The 19,760-nt window shown below is 43.2% G+C and overlaps 1 protein-coding gene across 1 annotated transcript in view; it reads right to left on the bottom strand.

Moving 5' to 3' along the window:
• The window catches only part of THSD4 (thrombospondin type 1 domain containing 4), a 574,978-nt gene that overhangs the window by 13,803 nt on the left and 541,415 nt on the right, over positions 1-19,760 (bottom strand). Inside the window, exons 15-16 of the mRNA XM_034994843.1 lie at positions 19,074-19,247; positions 10,221-10,394 (exon numbers count right to left, since the gene is read on the bottom strand). Of these exons, the coding sequence (XP_034850734.1) occupies positions 10,221-10,394; positions 19,074-19,247 (348 nt within the window). The remainder of the gene's footprint in view (positions 1-10,220; positions 10,395-19,073; positions 19,248-19,760) is intronic.

Here is a 19,760-nt window from a genome sequence, read left to right as displayed (position 1 = left end):
GCCTCCGTCGGCCAATTCTGGCAAGTGATAGAGCCGCGGAGCACAAAATCGGAACTTTTAAAAGTCTGCTCCGCTGAGGGACGTCACTCTGGTGGCTAAGCGGGGGGTGGAACCCTCCGGGACAGTGTGGTCTCAGGACCCTCGGGGTCACAGAAAGACTGGGGGTGCCTGAGGGTGGCAGAGCTCCCAGGTAACGGAGCAGGGAAGCCGGCTGCAGAGGCGGAGCCCAGGCACGGGCTCTCAGCTCGGGGTCGCCATAAACCGTGATCCGCGGCACAGTCGGGCCCCTGCTCCTCCAGCAGGGACCCAACAAGCGGCAGATCCGGGGAGACTCACCTTCCTCCCCTGGGAGGAGCCGCGTGGGAGTGCACCTCAGGGATCTGCTGGGTTTGGAGACTCCACCCGGGGTCGGGTGCCAGAGATAGAAATGCAGGGTCACAGGCGGGGTGAGCACGGAGTGCGGCCGGAGACCGTGGAGACGGGAGTGACTGATGGCTTTTCTCTGGGGGCTCACTGAGGAGCGGGGCCCCGAGTTCTCTGCTCCTCCGGGGCGGAGATTGGGAGGCCGCCATTTTCACGCTCCGCCTCCAAAGCTGTATGGAAAGCTCGCAGGGAACAAAAGCCCCGGAGAGCAAACCCGAGCAGATTACTTAGCTGGGAGGGGGCAAGGGCGGGGCAATTCCGCCTCCGGCAGAGACATTTGGAAACCACGGCAACAGGCCCCTCCCCAGAAGATCAGCGAGAACAGCCAGCCAAGACCAAGTTTACCGATCAATGAGAACGGCAGAGCTCCAGCGCTAGGGGACTACTGCACATAGAATTCATGGCTTTTTTACCATGATTCTTTAGTCTTTCAAAGTTAATTTTTTTTAACTGTCTTTTTTCTTTTTGAATTTTTCTTTTTCCCTTTTTCAACCAACATCTTATCAATCCCTTTTTTAAAAAAACATTTTTATTTTTCATTTTTAAAGTCATATTCTATCCCTTCATAGTAGTTACCCGTATTTTTGGCTTATATATATAAGTTGTTCTCTCTTTAAAATTTTGAGATAGTTTCTTCTAACAGATTAAAATATACCCTAAATCTCTAGTATATGGTGTTTTCTATTCCCCTGCCTGATCACATCCTCTCCCTTTTTTTTTCTTTTTTCTTTTTTTAAATCCTCTTCTTTCTTTTTTCAAACAACTTCTTATCAATTCCTTTTATAAAATTTTTTATAATTTCCATTTACAGTCATATTCCATCCCTTCATCATATCAACCCTTATTTTTGTACATATATAAGTTTTTCTTTCTTTAAAATTTTGGGAGGCACTTTCTCCTAAAAGACCAAAATACACCCCAAATCTAGTGTGTGGCACTGATCTATATTACCAGCCTGATCATATTTGATCACACTCTGTTTTTTTTTTGTTGTTGTTGTTTTGTTTTGTTTGTTTTTGTTTTTATCTTTATCTTTTTCTTTTTTTTCTTTCTCTTTTTTCTCTCTTTCCCTTTCTTTTCCCACTGCTTCAGGTCTTTTCTGATTTGTTTAGAGTATATTTTCTGGGGACGTTGTTACTCTGCTAGCATTTTGTTCTCTCATTAATCTATTCTCTTCTGCACAAAATGACAAGACGGAAAAAATCACCTCAACAAAAAGAACAAGAGGTAGTACCGACTGCCAGGGACCTACTCAATATGGACATTAGTACGATGTCAGATCTAGAGTTCAGAATCATCACTTTAAAGATATTAGCTGGGCTTGAAAAAAGCATGGAAGTTATTAGAGAAACCCTTTCTGGAGAAGTAAAAGAACTAAAATCCAACCAAGTAGAAATAAAAAAGGCTATTAATGAGGTGCAATAAAAAATGGGGGTGCTAACTGCTAGAATAAATGAGGCAGAAGAGAGAATCAGTAACATAGAAGATGAAATGATGGAAAATAAAGAAGCTGAGAAAAAGAGAGATAAACAACTACTGGACCATGAGGGCAGAATTCGAGAGATAAGCGATACCATAAGATGAAACAACATTAGAATAATTGGGATCCCAGAAGAAGAAGAAAGAGAGAGAGGGCCAGAAGGTATAATGGAGCAAATTATAGCAGAGAACTTCCCTAATTTGGGGAAGGAAACAGGCATCAAAATCCAGGAAGCACAGAGAACCCCTCTCAAAATCAATAAAAATAGGTCAAAACCCCGACATCTAATAGTAAAACTTATGAGTCTCATAGACAAAGAGAAAATCCTGAAAGAAGCTCAGGAGAAGAGATATGTAACCTACAAGGGTAGAAACATTAGATTGGCAACAGACCTATCCACAGAGACCTGGCAGGCCAGAAAGGACTGGCAGAATATATTCAGAGCACTAAATGAGAAAAATATGCAGCCAAGAATACTCTATCCAGCTAGGCTGTCATTGAAAATTGAAGGAGAGATAAAAAGCTTCCAGGACAAACAAAAACTAAAGGAATTTGCAAACACAAAACCAGCCCTACAGGAAATCTTGAAAGGGGTCCTCTAAGCAAAGAGAGAGCCTAAAAGCAACATAGACCAGAAAGGAACACAGACAATATATGGTAACAGTCACCTTACAGGCAATACAATGGCACTAAATTCCTATCTTTCAATAGTTACCCTGAATGTAAATGGGCTAAATGCCCCAATCAAAAGACACAGGCTATCAGACTGGATTAAAAAACAAGACCCATCGATATGCTGTCTGCAAGAGACTCATTTTAGAACCAAAGACACCCCCAGATTGAAAGTGAGGGGGTGGAAAACCATTTACCATGCTAATGGACACCAAAAGAAAGCTGGGGTGTCAATCCTTTTATCAGACAAATTAGATTTTAAACCAAAGACTGTAATAAGAGATGAGGAAGGACATTATATCATACTTAAAGGATATATCCAACAAGAAGATCTAACAATTGTAAATATCTATGCCCCTAACATGGGAGCAGCCAATTATATAAGGCAATTAATAACAAAAGCAAAGAAACACACTGACAACAATACAATAATAGTGGGGGACTTTAACACCCCCCTCTCTGAAATGGACAGATCATCTAAGCAAAAGATCAACAAGGAAATAAAGACTTTAAATGACACACTAGACCAAATGGACTTCACAGACATATTCAGAACATTCCACCCCAAAGCAACGGAATACACATTCTTCTCTAGTGCCCATGGAACATTCTCCAGAATAGATCACATCCTAGGTCATAAATCAGGTCTCAACAGGTACCAAAAGATTGGGATCATTCCCTGCCTATTTTCAGACCACAATGCTTTGAAACTAGAACTCAATCACAAGAGGAAAGTCGGAAAGAACTCAAATACATGGAGGCTAAAGAGCATCCTACTGAAGAATGAATGGGTCAAGCAGGAAATTAAAGAAGAATTAAAAAAATACATGGAAACCAATGAAAATGAAAACACAACTATTCAAAATCTTTGGGATGCAGCAAAGGCAGTCCTAAGAGGAAAGTATATAGCAATACAAGCCTTTCTCAAGAAACAAGAAAGGTCTCAAGTACACAACCTAACCCTACACCTAAAGGAGCTGGAGAAAGAACAGCAAATAAAGCCTAAACCCAGCAGGAGAAGAGAAATCATAAAGATCAGAGCAGAAATCAATGAAATAGAAACTAAAAGAACAGTAGAACAGATCAACGAAACTAGGAGCTGGTTCTTTGAAAGAATTAACAAGATTGATAAACCCCTGGCCAGACTTATCAAAAAGAGAAGAGAAATGACCCAAATCAACAAAATCATGAATGAAAGAGGACAGATCACAACCAACACCAAAGAAATACAAACAATTATAAGAACATATTATGAGCAACTCTATGCCAGCAAATTAGATTACCTGGAAGAAATGGAGGCATTCCTAGAGATGTATCAACTACCAAAACTGAACCAGGATGAAATAGAAAACCTGAACAGACCTATAACCACTAAGGAAATTGAAGCAGTCATCAAAAATCTCCCAAAAAACAAAAGCCCAGGGCCAGATGGCTTCCCAGGGGAATTTTACCAAACATTTAAAGAAGAATTAATACCTATTCTTCTGAAACTGTTCCAAAAAATAGAAATGGAAGGAAAACTTCCAAACTCATTTTATGAGGCCAGCATTACCTTGATCCCAAAACCAGACAAAGACCCCATGAAAAAGGAGAATTACAGACCAATATCCCTGATGAACATGGATGCAAAAATTCTCACCAAAATACTAGCCAATAGGATCCAACAGTACATTAAAAGGATTATTCACCATGACCAAGTGGGATTTATCCCTGGGCTGCAAGGTTGGTTCAACATCCGCAAATCAATAAATGTGATACAATACATTAACAAAAGAAAGAACAAGAATCATATGATCCTCTCAATAGATGCAGAAAAAGCTTTTGACAAAGTACAGCATCCTTTCTTGATCAAAACTCTTCAGAGTATAGGGATCGAGGGTACATACCTCAATATCATAAAAGCCATCTATGAAAAACCTACAGCAAATATCATTCTCAATGGGGAAAAACTGAGAGCTTTCCCCCTAAGGTCAGGAACGAGGCAGGGATGTCCACTATCACCACTGCTATTCAACATAGTATTGGAAGTCCTAGCCACAGCAATCAGACAACAAAAAGAAATCAAAGGCATCCAAATCGGCAAAGAAGAAGTCAAACTCTCACTCTTTGCAGATGATATGATACTCTATGTGGAAAACCCAAAAGACTCCACCCCAAAACTGCTAGAACTCATACAGGAATTCAGTAAAGTGGCAGGATACAAAATCAATGCACAGAAGTCAGTGGCATTCCTATACACCAACAACAAGACAGAAGAAAGAGAAATTAAGGAGTCGATCCCATTTACAATTGCACCCAAAACCATAAGATACCTAGGAATAAATCTAACCAAAGAGACAAAGGATCTGTACTCAAAAAACTATAAAATACTCATGAAAGAAATTGAGGAAGACACAGGGAAATGGAAAAACGTTCCATGCTCATGGATTGGAAGAACAAATATTGTGAAGATGTCAATGCTACCTAGAGCAATCTACACATTCAATGCAATCCCCATCAAAATACCATCCATTTTTTTTTCAAAGAAATGGAACAAATCATCCTAAAATTTGTATGGAACCAGAAAAGACCCCGCATAGCCAGAGGAATGTTGAAAAAGAAAAGCAAAGCCGGCGGCATCACAATTCCGGACTTCCAGCTCTATTACAAAGCTGTCATCATCAAGACAGCATGGTACTGGCACAAAAACAGACACATAGATCAATGGAACAGAATAGAGAGCCCAGAAATGGATCCTCAACTCTATGGTCAACTCATCTTTGACAAAGCAGGAAAGAATGTCCAATGGAACAAAGACAGTCTCTTCAACAAATGGTGTTGGGAAAATTGGATAGCCACATGCCGAAGAATGAAACTGGACCATTTCCTTACACCACACACAAAAATAGACTCCAAATGGTTGAAAGACCTAAATGTGAGACAGGAGTCCATCCAAATCCTAAAGGAGAACACAGGCAGCAACCTCTTTGACCTCAGCCGAAGCAACTTCTTCCTAGAAACATCGCCAAAGGCAAGGGAAGCAAGGGCAAAAATGAACTATTGGGACTTCATCAAGATAAAAAGCTTTTGCAAAGCAAAGGAAACAGTCAACAAAACCAAAAGACAACCGACAGAATGGGAGAAGATATTTGCAAATGACATATCAGATAAAGGGCTAGTATCCAAAATCTATAAAGAACTCATCAAACTCAACACCCAAAAAACAAAGAATCCAATCAAGAAATGGGCAGAAGACATGAACAGACATTTTCCCAAAGAAGACATCCAAATGGCCAACAGACACATGAAAAAGTGCTCAATATCACTCGGCATCAGGGAAATCCAAATCAAAACCTCAATGAGATACCACCTCACACCAGTCAGAATGGCTAAAATTAACAAGTCAGGAAACGACAGATGTTGGTGGGGATGTGGAGAAAGGGGAACCCTCCTACATTGTTGGTGGGAATGCAAGCTGGTGCAGCCACTCTGGAAAACTGTATGGAGGTTCCTCAAAAGGTTGAAAATAGAGCTACCATATGATCCGCAATTGCACTACTGGGTATTTACCCCAAAGATACAAAAGTAGGGATCCGAAGGGCTACGTGCACCCCAATGTTTATAGCAGCAATGTCCACAATAGCCAAACTGTGGAAAGAGCCAGGATGTCCATCGACAGATGAATGGATAAAGAAGAGGTGGTATATATATACAATGGAATATTATGCAGCCATCAAAAGGAATGAGATCTTGCCATTTGCAACGACGTGGATGGAACTGGAGGGTATTATGTTGAGTGAAATAAGTCAAACAGAGAAAGACATGTATCATATCATCTCACTGATATGAGGAATTCTTAATTGCAGGAAACAAACAGGGTTGCTTGAGTGGGGGGTGGGTGGGAGGCATGGGGTGACTGGGTGATAGACACTGGGGAGGGTATGTGCTCTGGTAAGTGCTGTGAATTGTGCAAGACTGTTGAATCTCAGATCTGTATCTCCGAAACAAATAATGCAATATATGTTAAGAAAAAAAAAAAAAGAAGAAGAAGAAGAAGATAGCGGGAGGGGAAGAATGAAGCAGGGGAAATCGGAGGGGTAGACGAACCATGAGAGACGATGGACTCTGAAAAACAAACAGGGTTCTAGAGGGGAGGGGGGTGGGAGGATGGGTTAGCCTGGTGGTGGGTATTGAGGAGGACACATTCTGCATGGAGCACTGGGTGTTATGCACAAACAATGAATCATGGAATACTTCATCTAAAACTAATGATGTAATGTATGGGGATTAACATAAGAATAAAAAAATACATAAAAATTGACAAAGATATACCAGGTGAAAATCAACAATGAGTAATCAGAGTAATGCAAATATCAGATAGAATATAATTCATAGAATTCATAGAAGAAAGGCATAGAAGACAGAGGTGGTATTTAAGAGCGATAACTACTTCCACTGAGCACTGGTAGTGATTATGTGTGTTTCTACACCTGAATAATTCCTGCAGTTGTACTCTGGTGGATCACTGATCCAAGATGAGAGCAGAAATATCTCCTCAGATGCCAGTGAAAATAAATTCAGACAGAAAGGCAGACAAGAGAGCTGCTCCCAATGGTAGAGACTGTGAAAGACACCCCAGAACAAGGACAATCTACAGGTGAAGTAAACCCAGAACTGGAAGGGAAGAAAAGAAACATCTGTGCATCAGTCTAGGCACCAATCTAGATATTGGTGGAATAGCTTATGAGTAGGATTTAGGCTACTTTGGCACCAGGTATAAAAAAAACTCCTTAAGCTTGATAGGTCTCATTCTCTTGGGCTGGCTTTCTCCACAAGCCCCGACAAAGCCATTGCCAGCACCTTTGCTCACAACTTCCCAGAGAGTCTCCTCCCTTAAGTCTACATTGAAGTCCCAGGGAAGGATTCTGCTAGGCTTGGCTTGGGTTCCATGTCCACCCTGGACAGTTCACTGTGCCCAGGCTCATGGGGCGTTCCAGATGCCAACTACCATTCAAACCACATGGATAGAAGGAACATTTATTTTCACTTTAGTTTCAGTACATAAGCATGCTCTATTTCATTTTCTTTGGGGATAACATCAGAGTCCCAGGGTAGGGAGGTGACAGCAGGCTCCAACATCCTTATAAATCCAGAGCTAAAACCTTGTCACATTCAATCATGTCTTGACCCTTTTGGGCAACAGGGCACTGAATTCCATGTTTCTAATCTTGGCGGAAACAAACACTGCCTTCACCGAGATTCACAATCACTCTCAGTTCTCTGAATAGGCCTGGAGTCAACAGGAGGCCCGCAAGCAAAAAAGACCCTGAATCCTGCTCCCTTCTCTTCTGAGATTGGTAGACGTTCAAGTTGAATTGCACTGCTAATCCTCACCATGTGGAGGCTGTCCCAGTTTCCCAGAGGACTCTTCCCCTTGCTTTGTTTCTGTGGCTATTTGGTGTAATGCAGTCCCCTCTGAATTATCTTTGGGATTCAGGTCCTAGGTGTTTTGCTACCAATAGTGACATGGAAAACAGTGGGCAGACAAAATAATAAACACAGGGAACAGGGAACTAACATGCATTAGTAGGTATTCTCATCCTCACGTTTGGATGGGGAAACAGGCTCCCAGGCGTTATGTTGCCTGCCCCAAGTCAGAAGAACTGCAGAGAAGTAGAGCTGGGACCGGCTATCAGGTATGTCTGACTCTGATATGCACTCGTGCAGCTCTGGGAGTACTTGAATTCTCTTTCTTTTTGAATTTTCTATATTTTACAGTTTGTATTATAAGAACATCAGAGGAAATTTGAGAAGAAAACTTTTACCCATGTTGTTCATATAAAAACCCATTCTTCAAAGGGGCTGAGATAAGGTTCACTCACTGGTTTTCACTTGCCACTATATCTTGTGTACTTTCTAGGTCTCCCTAATTATCACTGTTGTTGTTACATAATATTTTAATGAGTTATGATACAACGTAATACCCCTAAGTGCCCTGCTGTCATGAACACCTCTGTTAAAAAAGCCTTTTTTTCTTCTGTTAATTATTTCCTTAAGATGAATCCCCAGAAGTGGAGTGACTGGTTAAGGCAAATGAACATTTTTATGGTTCTTGACTTTTATTGCCAAATTGCTTTCCAAGGGGGTTGTATCAACTTACAAGGACCGGGCAGTCTATTTTTTCAGGGTTTGTTTTTAGAGCTACTTAAATCAAATTCTATACGGAGCCAGGGGTCCTGATAATGTATAAATCATGATCATCAGCCAAAAACTCCTTGGAGAGCCAGCCAGCCCTGCCAAATGCTAAGTGGCCCGAGAACTCAAAATACTAACAGCAATCATAACAGGGCAGTAAGAAGGAACGATCTTTTCCACATTTTCTTAGGGGATTTGTGTTCAATTTTGGAACACTGAGGAAGTTACTTTATTAAAGTATTTGGTATTATCTGTTCTTTATAAGGAACAACTGCAACTTTTCCTATATCTGCTTCTATTTCCCCCCTCAGTTTTATTGAGTTATAATTGACAAATAAAATTGTAATATATTTAAAATATACAAATGATGATTTGATGTACATATGCATTATGAAAGGATTCTCACAACCAAGTTAATCAACACATCCATCACCTCACATAGTTACCTCTTTTGTGTGTGCATGAGAATGTTTACGTTCTACCCTCTTAACAAATTTCAGTGATACAGTATTATCAATTGTGGTCACCATGTTATACATTAGATCTCAGAACGTATTCATCTTGTCACCGAAAATTTGTACCCATTTACCAACCTCTCCCCATGTCCCCACCTGGCAACCACCATTCTGCTGTTTCCCTGAGTTTCATTTTTTTTTTTTCCACATTCCACATGTAAGTGATACCATGTAGTATCTGTCTTTGGCTGTTTGGCCTATTTAACTTAGCATAATGTCCTTCAGGTCTACCCATGTTGTTACAAAGGGCAGGATTTCCTTCTTTTTTATGGTTGAATATTCCTATATATATTTTATATATATATAATATATATATATACACACACACACCACATTTTCCTTAGGTTATCAACAGATACTTAGGTTATTTCCAGACCTCTCCTATTGTGAATAATGCTGCTATGAACATGGGAGTGCAGGTATCTCTTTGAGATAGTGATTTGGCTTCCTTTGGATATATCCCTGCAAGTAGGACTGCTGGATCATATCTATTTGTGCTTCTGACACTCAAATACAGACAACACTGGCTTTATTAACAACAATAATAGCAGCAGCAACTACGATTTATTGTGTATTTGTTGTATGTCAGGCACTAGGCTACATTCTTCATAGACATTACTTCATTTCTCCTAAAAATAACCTCACACAGTACGGTCATTAACAGCATGTTATAGACAAAGAAACCATGCTAGATCATACGCTCCCTGAGGGCAGGAATATTCGCGTTGCTCATTGACGTATTCCAAGGTCTGAGAAGAGCACATAACAGGTGCTCAAGAAACACTGTTGATTGAACGAGGCTCTGAGAGCATAAGCAGCTTTCCAAGGCCACGGGCAGCACTGCTGGGATTCACACCCAGGATGCCTGGGATACACCGTGTCCTGTTTCCCGGTCCCTCGGCTACGCATGCTCTCTTACCAGGGACGGATGAACCCAGCCAGCTCTGGCCACTCACCTGACTCCAGCTCCCTGCAAACCACTCCACCTTGCCCGTGCAGGGCCCATTGTCACACGGGGTGGCCTCCGCGGGCCGGTTGTTCCCACAGCCCTCCAGCGGCAGGCTGCTGATGTGGTTGGTCATGCACACCACCGAGCGTGTCCGCACTCCAGCCCCACACTCTGCTGAGCACTGCAAGACAGGAGATGGGCACGTTAGAGGGCAGGCCCCCTGCAGGCTCTGAGGCCACTTTCTAATGATGTGAAGGGCTGAACATCTCGTTTCCCTACCAACTCTTTCCCCTAGGAGTCTCTGACCACTTTTCACACCCAGCCTACTCCATTATGGGACATCAGTACGGCAAACCCCCATCTTAGCTTTCCTAGGACAGTCTTTATTCCAAATATCCTCTCCCAGTGCTGTGATTGATATGCTTACACTTGTCAGACAACCTGTTTTGACTTTTGCTTTTGAAAATAGATCCAGCAGCAGAAGAGTGAGAGCATGAACACTTGGGCATAGGTCTACTTGCTGGCAGCTGAGTCTGGGCTCTTCTGGGGAAGTGGGGAAGTGAAGTCTGTCACCTCTACCCTGCTGCCTGATAGTAAGGCAGGGGTCCCAGTCCTTGAAGGCCACAGCGGTGACAGCATTAGCAGACAGCTTCCTATAGACGGAGAGCTTGGCCTGGGAACCAGGTGTTAATCGGTGTTAATATCCCTACTAGCCTGCTGGCCTGGGGCAAGGAACCCAGCCCCTTCTACCTCTGGCATGCTCATCTGGATAGCACATTCCTGGCAGGATTACAGGTAATGAATAATGTGCTCTGCATACAGAAGGTGCTCAATAAATGGTATAGGAGCTTGAAAGAGTCAAGTTCTGTATCCCCACTCTAAGGTAAAGAAACTGAGGTAAGGTCTTCACTTAAAGCCATGGAACCACCAGTCATTTCTGTCCTACAAGCACACTCTGTCCTCATCTAGGGCCTACTGAACACATTCCCGAGTCACACCCAAAGCTTGAAGAGCATTTTCCATCTGTCTTGAAATGCTTTGGAATGCTGCCTTATTTTGCTTCTCATCCTATCTGTTCAGACCTTTCTGGACCTCTTTGAGTGCTCCCCAGATACCTCATGCTCACCATGTAAAACAATGAAGCACCCCCCTCATCACCATCCCCATTGCTACTCTTGGTTTTCCAATTTGTGCTCAAATTTCTACCAGGATTCAAAAGTTGACCATTCTTTTGAGTCCTTGCTTCTGCCATCAAGCCAACCTTCAGATCTCACAGATTCTGGTTTCACCACATTTTTCCTGTCCTGTTTCTTTCTGCCCATGGTTCCCAGCATTGATGTTCTTCCCCTGAACTATGGTCACAGCTTGTTGCTCAGTATCACCACCTTTTCTAATTTGCTGAGCTTCCAGGTGCTGGGAGTGCCATGTTGAAAATCCCTCTGATGCCGTCCCAGTCCAACTGGACCTCCCCACCTGGCATTCAAGCTCTCCTATAAGACGACCTCAGTCAGCCTCTGTCTTCTAGGCTAACTTCCCATTATTCTCTCCCACACAGCTCATGCTGGACAGAGCCTGGGTTCTCCATTTCCTGATTGCATGAAGTGCTCACCGTGCCTTATCCATGTTGTTCCTTCTATCTGCTAGAGAGCTCTTCCCCTTCATCAGGACACATCGAAATCCATTAAGGCTCAGCTCAAAGGCCATCTCCTCTGTGAAAACTCCCTTGACTGCCCAAGTCAATATACTCTTTCCAGCCTCAGAATTCTCAAGACACTGTGCATCCTACTATCCTCCTTTGTACTACAGTTACTTATGTCTTACTTTATTTTTTCCTTTATAGAAGTAGGCTCAGTGAAGTCAGGGACTATTGAATCATCTCTACTTCCTTCTCAGGTCAGCACCTTACCCGTGGGCAATGAATATCAGTTAAATAAATGAACACAGACTTGGGTACTTCCTTGCTCCTTTCTCTTCTGTTACCAGTACGTTCCAACTCTGAAAATGGCCGTTTAGAGGACAACCAAAGCCCATTCTAAGGGTTTCTGCTGGGTATTCCCTTAAACACAGAGTCACTGTTTTTTGTTTGTTTTTACCAACATTACTATTTTAAAAATATAAGCAAAAGCAATATAATTTAAATAAAAGTCAAGAAAGGAAGAAAAATAAAAACAACCCTGGTTCCTTACCAAAATTTCCATTTTCATTTTTGTATATTGCTATCTAGTCTTATAAAATCACAGCCTGGATGAATAAGCAAACATTTACATGACCACTGCTGGGTTGGGCCTGACTCCTCAGCGAGAAAACTCTCTGAAGCAAAGAGCCTGAAGAGGATTGGAACATGCCACCCCAAAATATGCTGCTTTGACATATTTTGAACTGAAGGTGATTGAGAAACATCAGATCCAGGAAGGGCTCTCTGCCCTCCCACTCCCTGCCTAAAAGCAGATCATAAATTTTCACGTAGTATCAGGAAGAAGAGAACATTTTGTTAGGAGCTGATGCCAAGATGAGTCTAAACAAACAAACTTTACCAAAATAACCCTTATCTTCCATTAGTCTCCCCCATATATTTCTCAGCCACTTTCCTACCTTTTATTGCCCCTAAAAGCCCCAGCCCCTTTCCTTTGTCTAGTTACTTCTTCAAAATTTATCACTCTTTGTTTTTTTTTTAATTTATTTTTATTTATTATTATTATTTTTTAAAGATTTTATTTATTCATTTGAGGCACAGAGATACACAGAGAGAGAGAGCATGAGCAGGGGGAGAGGCAGAGGGAGAGGGAGAAGCAGGCTCCCCGCTGAGCCAGGAGCCTGATGTGGGGCTCGATCCCAGGACCCCAGGATCGTGACCCGAGCCGAAGGCAGACGCTTAACCATCTGAGCCACCCAGGTGCCCCTATCACTCTTTGTTAAAATGGCATAGAAGTGTTCAAGCCTAACTGCTTCTTTGGGATTTTCATTTCTTTCCTATGAGGAAAGAATAATGTAATGAGCTCAAGGGGGAGAGATTAAAGAAAATGTGATTGAAGTGCACAAACACTTAAGGATCCAGAATACATCCTATTCCTGTGCCATGTAGAAAATGAACATCAAATAAAATGTGTCGGCTTTTCTCCTTTTAATCTGGCTTTTGTCAGTTTAGTTTGCAGGCTTCTAATACAGAATTTAAGAGGATGGAGGAAAAGTTTTTTTCCTCCCCTACAGGCTCACAAACACTTTGCATGACTTACACTCTATTTGCATTGTTATTAGGAATTTGAGCCAATGAGTCAGTCCTTTTTACAACAACAACAACAACAACAAAATCCTTTGTTACAATAATTGGAATCTTCTAGGCTAAAGGGTTTTTTGTTTCAGCTGTATATTATCTGGTCTCTTTCCTAGTTTTAAACACTTGAGATATTTAAATCCTCCTGAAGAATACAAGGCAAATTAAGTTATCTTCTTATCTCAAACCCTAAGAATATTTCTTTCCATGTAGTTTCCATTTGACTAACTTAATTTCTGCTTTCCAAACCAAATAATGTCTTCACATCTGGGAAAATTTCCCCATATCCCCATGTGCTTCATATAAAAGAAGAATGTTAAGGACCAAGCCAAGCGCTCAATGAGAGAACACTATAGGGATGAACCCTACAGAGGGACTTCTCTCTATTACACCGGCTCTGGCTCGGGAAGCCTCTCGGCAGGAATGAGGGGAACGATGGGCCCCTACCAGCCAGCAGGGACTACCCTTAAAAACCAGGCACTGAAACACCCATTCACTATCCCTGAAGGATGTGCCTGAAAGAAGGACCAAATCCACTTGGTAATCAGAAAAGGACCTGACTCCCAGCTGAACTCCTGGGCTGACAAAACACAGAAACACATGAAATTTCTAGGCAACCGTGTGGTGAGGATTGTCCTCTTGCTCCAGCAACAGCTGAATGCTAACTTTGGCCCAATCAGCCCTTGAGGGACTGACTACAAGGCTCTAATGGCTATTCCTGAATTTCAGGTTCATGTATCATCTTCCATAATTAGTAACAAAAAACTCAAGGTCTTACTTCTTCTCTTGGAAAACATCCTTAGATATTAGGTGTTACAAAATTGAGGCTGGTGGACTTTCTAAAAGTTTTTTTCTTCTTTTTCTGTTGTGACTAAATATTGCACATGTGTTTAAACCTGTCATTGATTTATAGAACTAAAAAGTCTATGATGCATATGTCTGATAAGACCCGCCCTCAGTTAAAGGTAGCTGAAAGGACGTGTTTATGATGAGTCATTGAGTCAGAAAAACTACATACCCCTGGAAGTTTAAGAGAAGATCTAGGTTTGAGTTTACAAGTTCAATTCAATTAGGTAGAGATTAATTAATTTAATTTAATTAATTTATTTTTTAAAGATTTTTATTTATTTGATAGAGACAGTGAGAGAGGGAACACAAGCAGGGGGAGTGGGAGAGGTAGAAGCAGGCTTCCCGTGAAGCAGGGAGCCCAATGGGGGGCTCGATCCCAGGACCCTGGGACCATGACCTGAGCCGAAGCCAGACGCTTAACGACTGAGCCACCCAGGTACACCGAATTAATTTTATTTTAAATTGGGAAATAGGATGTATTCTGGATCCTTAAGTGTTTGTGCACTTCAATCACATTTTCTTTAATCTCTCCCCCTTGAGCTCATTACATGGAGGCCGTATCTCATTCATGCCTGGCATTGTTAGGTGCTCGATACATGTTTATTGCAGTTGCAAAAAAAAAAAAAAAAAAAAAGGCAAAGCTCAGCCTAAAGCTTTACAGGGTTGATTTTTATACAAAGCCACTACTCGCGTGTGAAAGACTGTCCAGCAGCTGGTCATTCCTGGGGCTAAGTGGTGACTCCAAGGCCCGCCCCACGATCTCATCATCTAGGTCATGGTTTCAAATATGTTACCCCCTCATGCTCATTCAGCAATGTTGCCAATGAGGAAACTGAGGGTCAGAGAACAGCTTGCTTGAGGTGTAATAAGAAAGGTGTGCAGACAGAACGGGGGTGGGCCCTGCTGGACTCAGCCTCAGGGCCCAAGTCGGAGGGAAAAGTGCTACCAAAGCCTCCTTCCCACTCATCTACTCCAGGCATGAACATTCTAGAATAATGTTATGTTCTGGGGGCTGAAAAAGCAAAATTACCTACTTATTTATATCAGAACACTAACCTGACATGGCTTAAAACATCTTTCCAAAAAAGAACAAAGAAGTTCTCTAAACAGAAGAATACGGTGCTCATCTTTCTTCTATTTAGAATTTTAAGACAAAGGTTAGATCCAGCAAGTACTTATGTTAAAATGCAAAGCAAATTTACATTAAAGGGAAATTTACAAGTGTTTGTTGGAGGGGGAATAAAGAATAAGGGTGGATTCAGTTAGAGTTGGCAAACAATAGCTTAGTCTAATTAAAATTCATGCTTTACAGGTTTTAAATGCCATTAACGTGTTTATAATGAATACATATGTGAAAAAAGGTTACTAAATTATACATATGTAGTATTATGATCTGTATCCTTCAAATATGTGTGAGTACAAAAAAGCTATGTATGTTAAGTATGTATGAGTAGAAAAAAGCTTGACAATAGAGCTTAAAAATCTTAAAATATCTGCTAGTAAAGAGATTATAGGTATGCTTTTCTGATTTTTTTATAATACTATATGTTACTTTATGACCAGAAAAGGTGAACATTATTTTTTTATCCATTAACTACATTAGTTCTTTAATTGGAAGTGAAAAATTCTTTGAGAGAAAATGTTTGCAAACACACATTCAAAAAGTAGAAAATGGCATTTTTACTATTTTGTTAAGTAGAGATAAGTTATTAAGTGTGTAGTCATATAAGAACTATGATTAAATCTTTTAAATATTTCAGATGCATTATAAACTCAGCTGTCTTGCATTGTCTTATCTTTGCATATAGCCTTTTATTAATTACACTGTGTTATATAAATAAATGTTCTTTATAGTTTAGAATAATGATTGATGAAGATGAGGAAGCATTTACTGAGAAAATAATTTCAGCTGTTTTAACCTTTACATGAGCATTTTAAAACTTTGATTTCCTCTAGTGAATGTGAACCTCAAGAAAAATTTCCAAACTTCAGTCTACTTGGACATGCGAGTCATTGAACATTCATGGAAGAAATTATTACCTTAAGCTCTGCATATTCTTTATGAGATTTCATATAAATATTAAGGATTAAAAGGGTTTAAGTGCTCTAGACTTCAAACGATCTTGTTCCTCTTGTTTCATGACTTAAACTGGTATTGTAAGTTCTCTGTTTGCATCACAAACTTTTATATTATAGGACACAGACATTTTAGCTTAAGGTCTTATGTATATTTGACAAAAATAATTTTCGTCCAAAATTATTTTAAAAAGAGTCTTCCCAAGAGGAAAATAAAAGCCTGGCATCATTCTTTTTATTCATTTGTTTGCACACCAACTTCACTGAGTTTACCGCGAACACAAATGAATTTTGGGATGGCTAGAAATCCAGAAACACAAAAGAATTAGTTGAAGGAACTAGGAATTTTTAGGAGAAGAGGTGGAAGAGGTCTCCAAATATCTTTAGGGCTGCGGTGTAAGGAGGAACACTCATGTTTTACAGGACAGGAGTGGGAGTTAGCAAGACACATTTTGGTCCAATGCCAAAGAAACCCTCTGGGCAACTGCCTGGACCCGCCACGAATTTCTGGGAAGGAGTTAGGCTGAGTCAGGGATGCTGCAGAGAGCTCCTCATGCTGGCACGGAGGCTGAGCACAGTGGCTTCTGGGGGGCCTCCCAGGGCTGCTTGGGCACTGCCAGGAGCTGAGGTGTGAGCTGGGAGGCTTGGATGGAGGGAGAGGGGATGTGCAGACAGAACGGGGGTGGGCCCTGCTGGACTCAGCCTCAGGGCCCAAGTCTGAGTCCATGGACACCTTTCGATGGGCACCTACTCTCCATTTGTTTCCTTTGGGTCAATGCCTTCCTGAGGACTAATTCGGTGCCCATGACAGCCCACTCTGGGACAGAGGAACAGTTAGCTGCTTGTCCTAAGAGTTCAGTGTTTGCACACGGGCTCTCTATCTGGGGGCCATCTTGGGGCTAAAGGGGAGTGGCCGTAAGCCACGAGGTGTCAGGAATCCACAGCAGGTCAATCACTCGATGAGAATCTCCAGGATGATCTCTGCATGCGAGGTGAAAGCTGCGTTGGCGGGTCTGTTCCTCAACCCCCACCAAGGTGCAGTGTTACTGTGATGACGGGGACAAAATTAAGGGGCATCTTAGCACCGGATGGAGTGGAAGCCCCTATGAATGCTTGCAGGGTGATGCTCAGAATACTGGACAATGCTCACCAGCCGGAGGGATGCTGGCCCAGGAATCCACCCATGTGGTGGGATGGCGACTCATGAAGGTTTCCTCCTCTGAACTTGAAATGTCGCCCTGTTGTTGTTCACATGATTCCACAGGGAGACGAGGCTCCCGTGCTCAGTGTTTCCTAAGGCTCTAGGAACTTGCCTGGTCCCCTCTCACCCTTGGCCCGGCAGCCTCAGTGCCCCCTGGGAGCCCATTAGGAAGGCAGATTCCCAGGCCCACCTCCCCGCGTGGACTCAGCCCCGGCACCATGCGGGGATTCCCAGGTGACCTGTAGGCACACTGCAGTTTGGCAGCGCGGTGAGGAATTCTGATAAGGGAAACGGTGGCCACCTGGCCTAGCCAAGAGGAAGGCACTAAGGACAGAGACAGCCAGTCCTGGCTCCATCCCAGTTCAACTTGCAAGGGCTCTAGACGGTCCAGAAACCCAGAAACCGTTGGGGTGGCGGCCAGCCCACTGCCCTGGGAGGAATCCCCTGATGGCCTCTCCCACTGCCAGCCCGTCAGTCAGGGGCTTCCACAAGAAAAGGAAGGCAAAGCTCACTCTCTCCTTCCCTCTCTCTCTTCCCCTCCCCAAGGTACACTCTGTAATTTTGCTTAGTGCTTTTCCCCAAACCCCTTTTTTTTTATTGTGGTAAAATACACATAACATAAATTTACCATTTTAATCATTTTCAGTGGTATTAATTACATCTACACTGTTGTGTAACCATCACCAGACCCAACTCCAGAATCCCTATAAATCCTACTTTTGTCATTTTTTTTTTAGGGAGAGCACACACATGCATGCATGTGAGCGAGGAGGGGGAGGGGCAGAGGAGGAGGGAAGAGAGAGAATCTTAAGCAGTCTCCACGCCCAGTGGAGCCCTGCATGGGGCTCGATCTCACGACCCTGAGATCATGACCTGAGCCGAAATCAAGAGTCGGATGCTTAACCGATCGAGCCACCCAGGCGCCCCTAGTTTTGTCTTTGATACAGGAACTCTATCTCTTGCTGGTTTCCCTTGCACATAGGTAACTGGCGGGCCGACGGTTAACTGTACGTGCCTCAGACTTCATCTTTACATCTGACACCAGGGACCCCAAGGGAGGCCAGGCTACTGGGGATGGGAACAGTCTGTGAACTGTGCTGAGTTAGTGAGAAGGAGGGAAGGGGCCTGCCGTCTGCTGAGTGCTTTTATATGCCAGGCACTGACATACCATATGAGAGCTGCAATGTAATTCTTCCCCTGCTTCAGTATTTCATGATTTAATGTTCATGTGCAGTGCAAAGGAGAACTAATGCTCTCACACCCACTGCCCACCCTTGCAGCCCCTTGGTCTTTGTATGAGGATAGAAAGCCTTTTCCCCAAAGTCAGAAGTTACCCTTGGGATTCTCAGCTGGTGATTCATCTTCGTGGTGTTGGGGTGCCTGTCACGTACAGCTCCTGCCCACTGGCCCGGCAGCCCTCGGTCCCGGCTGTAGGAAACCCACTCTGCCTGCCCTCAGCTCACCCTTTCACTCCACTCGGTGAGGAACCAGCTCTTGGCACAGGGCCCCATGTCGCAGTTCTCAATGTCGTTCGGCCGGAGCTTCATGTTGCATTCTTCATCGTCGACCACGTCCCCGATGTTGCTCACACACTTCACGTCTCGGGTCCTCTGTCCCACCCCGCAGGGCACTGAGCACTAAAACAGCAGGAATAAGTCAGTGGGATGGGCAGCGTTACCTTCGGGGGCCTCTCCAGCCCGGGTGCCCTCATCCTTGTCACCTGCCACCCGAGCGGACGACTGTGGTGAGACCCGCTGGGGGGGCTCTGGGTTCCCAGCCCTGACAACCTCACCACCTTTTCTCTAAGACCTTCTTGGATGTCCTGCCCACTTTGTGGCTCTGGGCCTCCGTTCTGTCCTCTGTGAAACGGGGGTGCGAGACTGGAAGGAGCTGACTTCTCATGACACACGAGAGAGAGCACCTGTACGCGCGTGACTGCCACGGGCTCACCCTGCAAGTGGGCTGTGGGCCGCTGCTGCACACCACCCTTAACCCTCGGGCGCTATCGGTTTGCAGAACAGTCCTTCCAGAACACCCCGCAGCCCCGGCCCCGCCCCAGGAAGCGTTCTCTTTAGGAGGCCTCAGGGCTGTGCGGAGTCAGGTCTGGCGGCGGTGGGCGGGGTCGCTGGCGGCGGTGGGCGGGGTCGCTG

This window comes from Mirounga leonina, unplaced genomic scaffold, assembly GCF_011800145.1.
Source record: "Mirounga leonina isolate KUSES-001 unplaced genomic scaffold, KU_Mleo_1.0 Mir_91, whole genome shotgun sequence".
Lineage (NCBI taxonomy): Eukaryota > Metazoa > Chordata > Mammalia > Carnivora > Phocidae > Mirounga > Mirounga leonina.
Note: the sequence above shows the minus strand (reverse complement) of the source record. Positions and strands in the feature narration are given on the sequence as shown.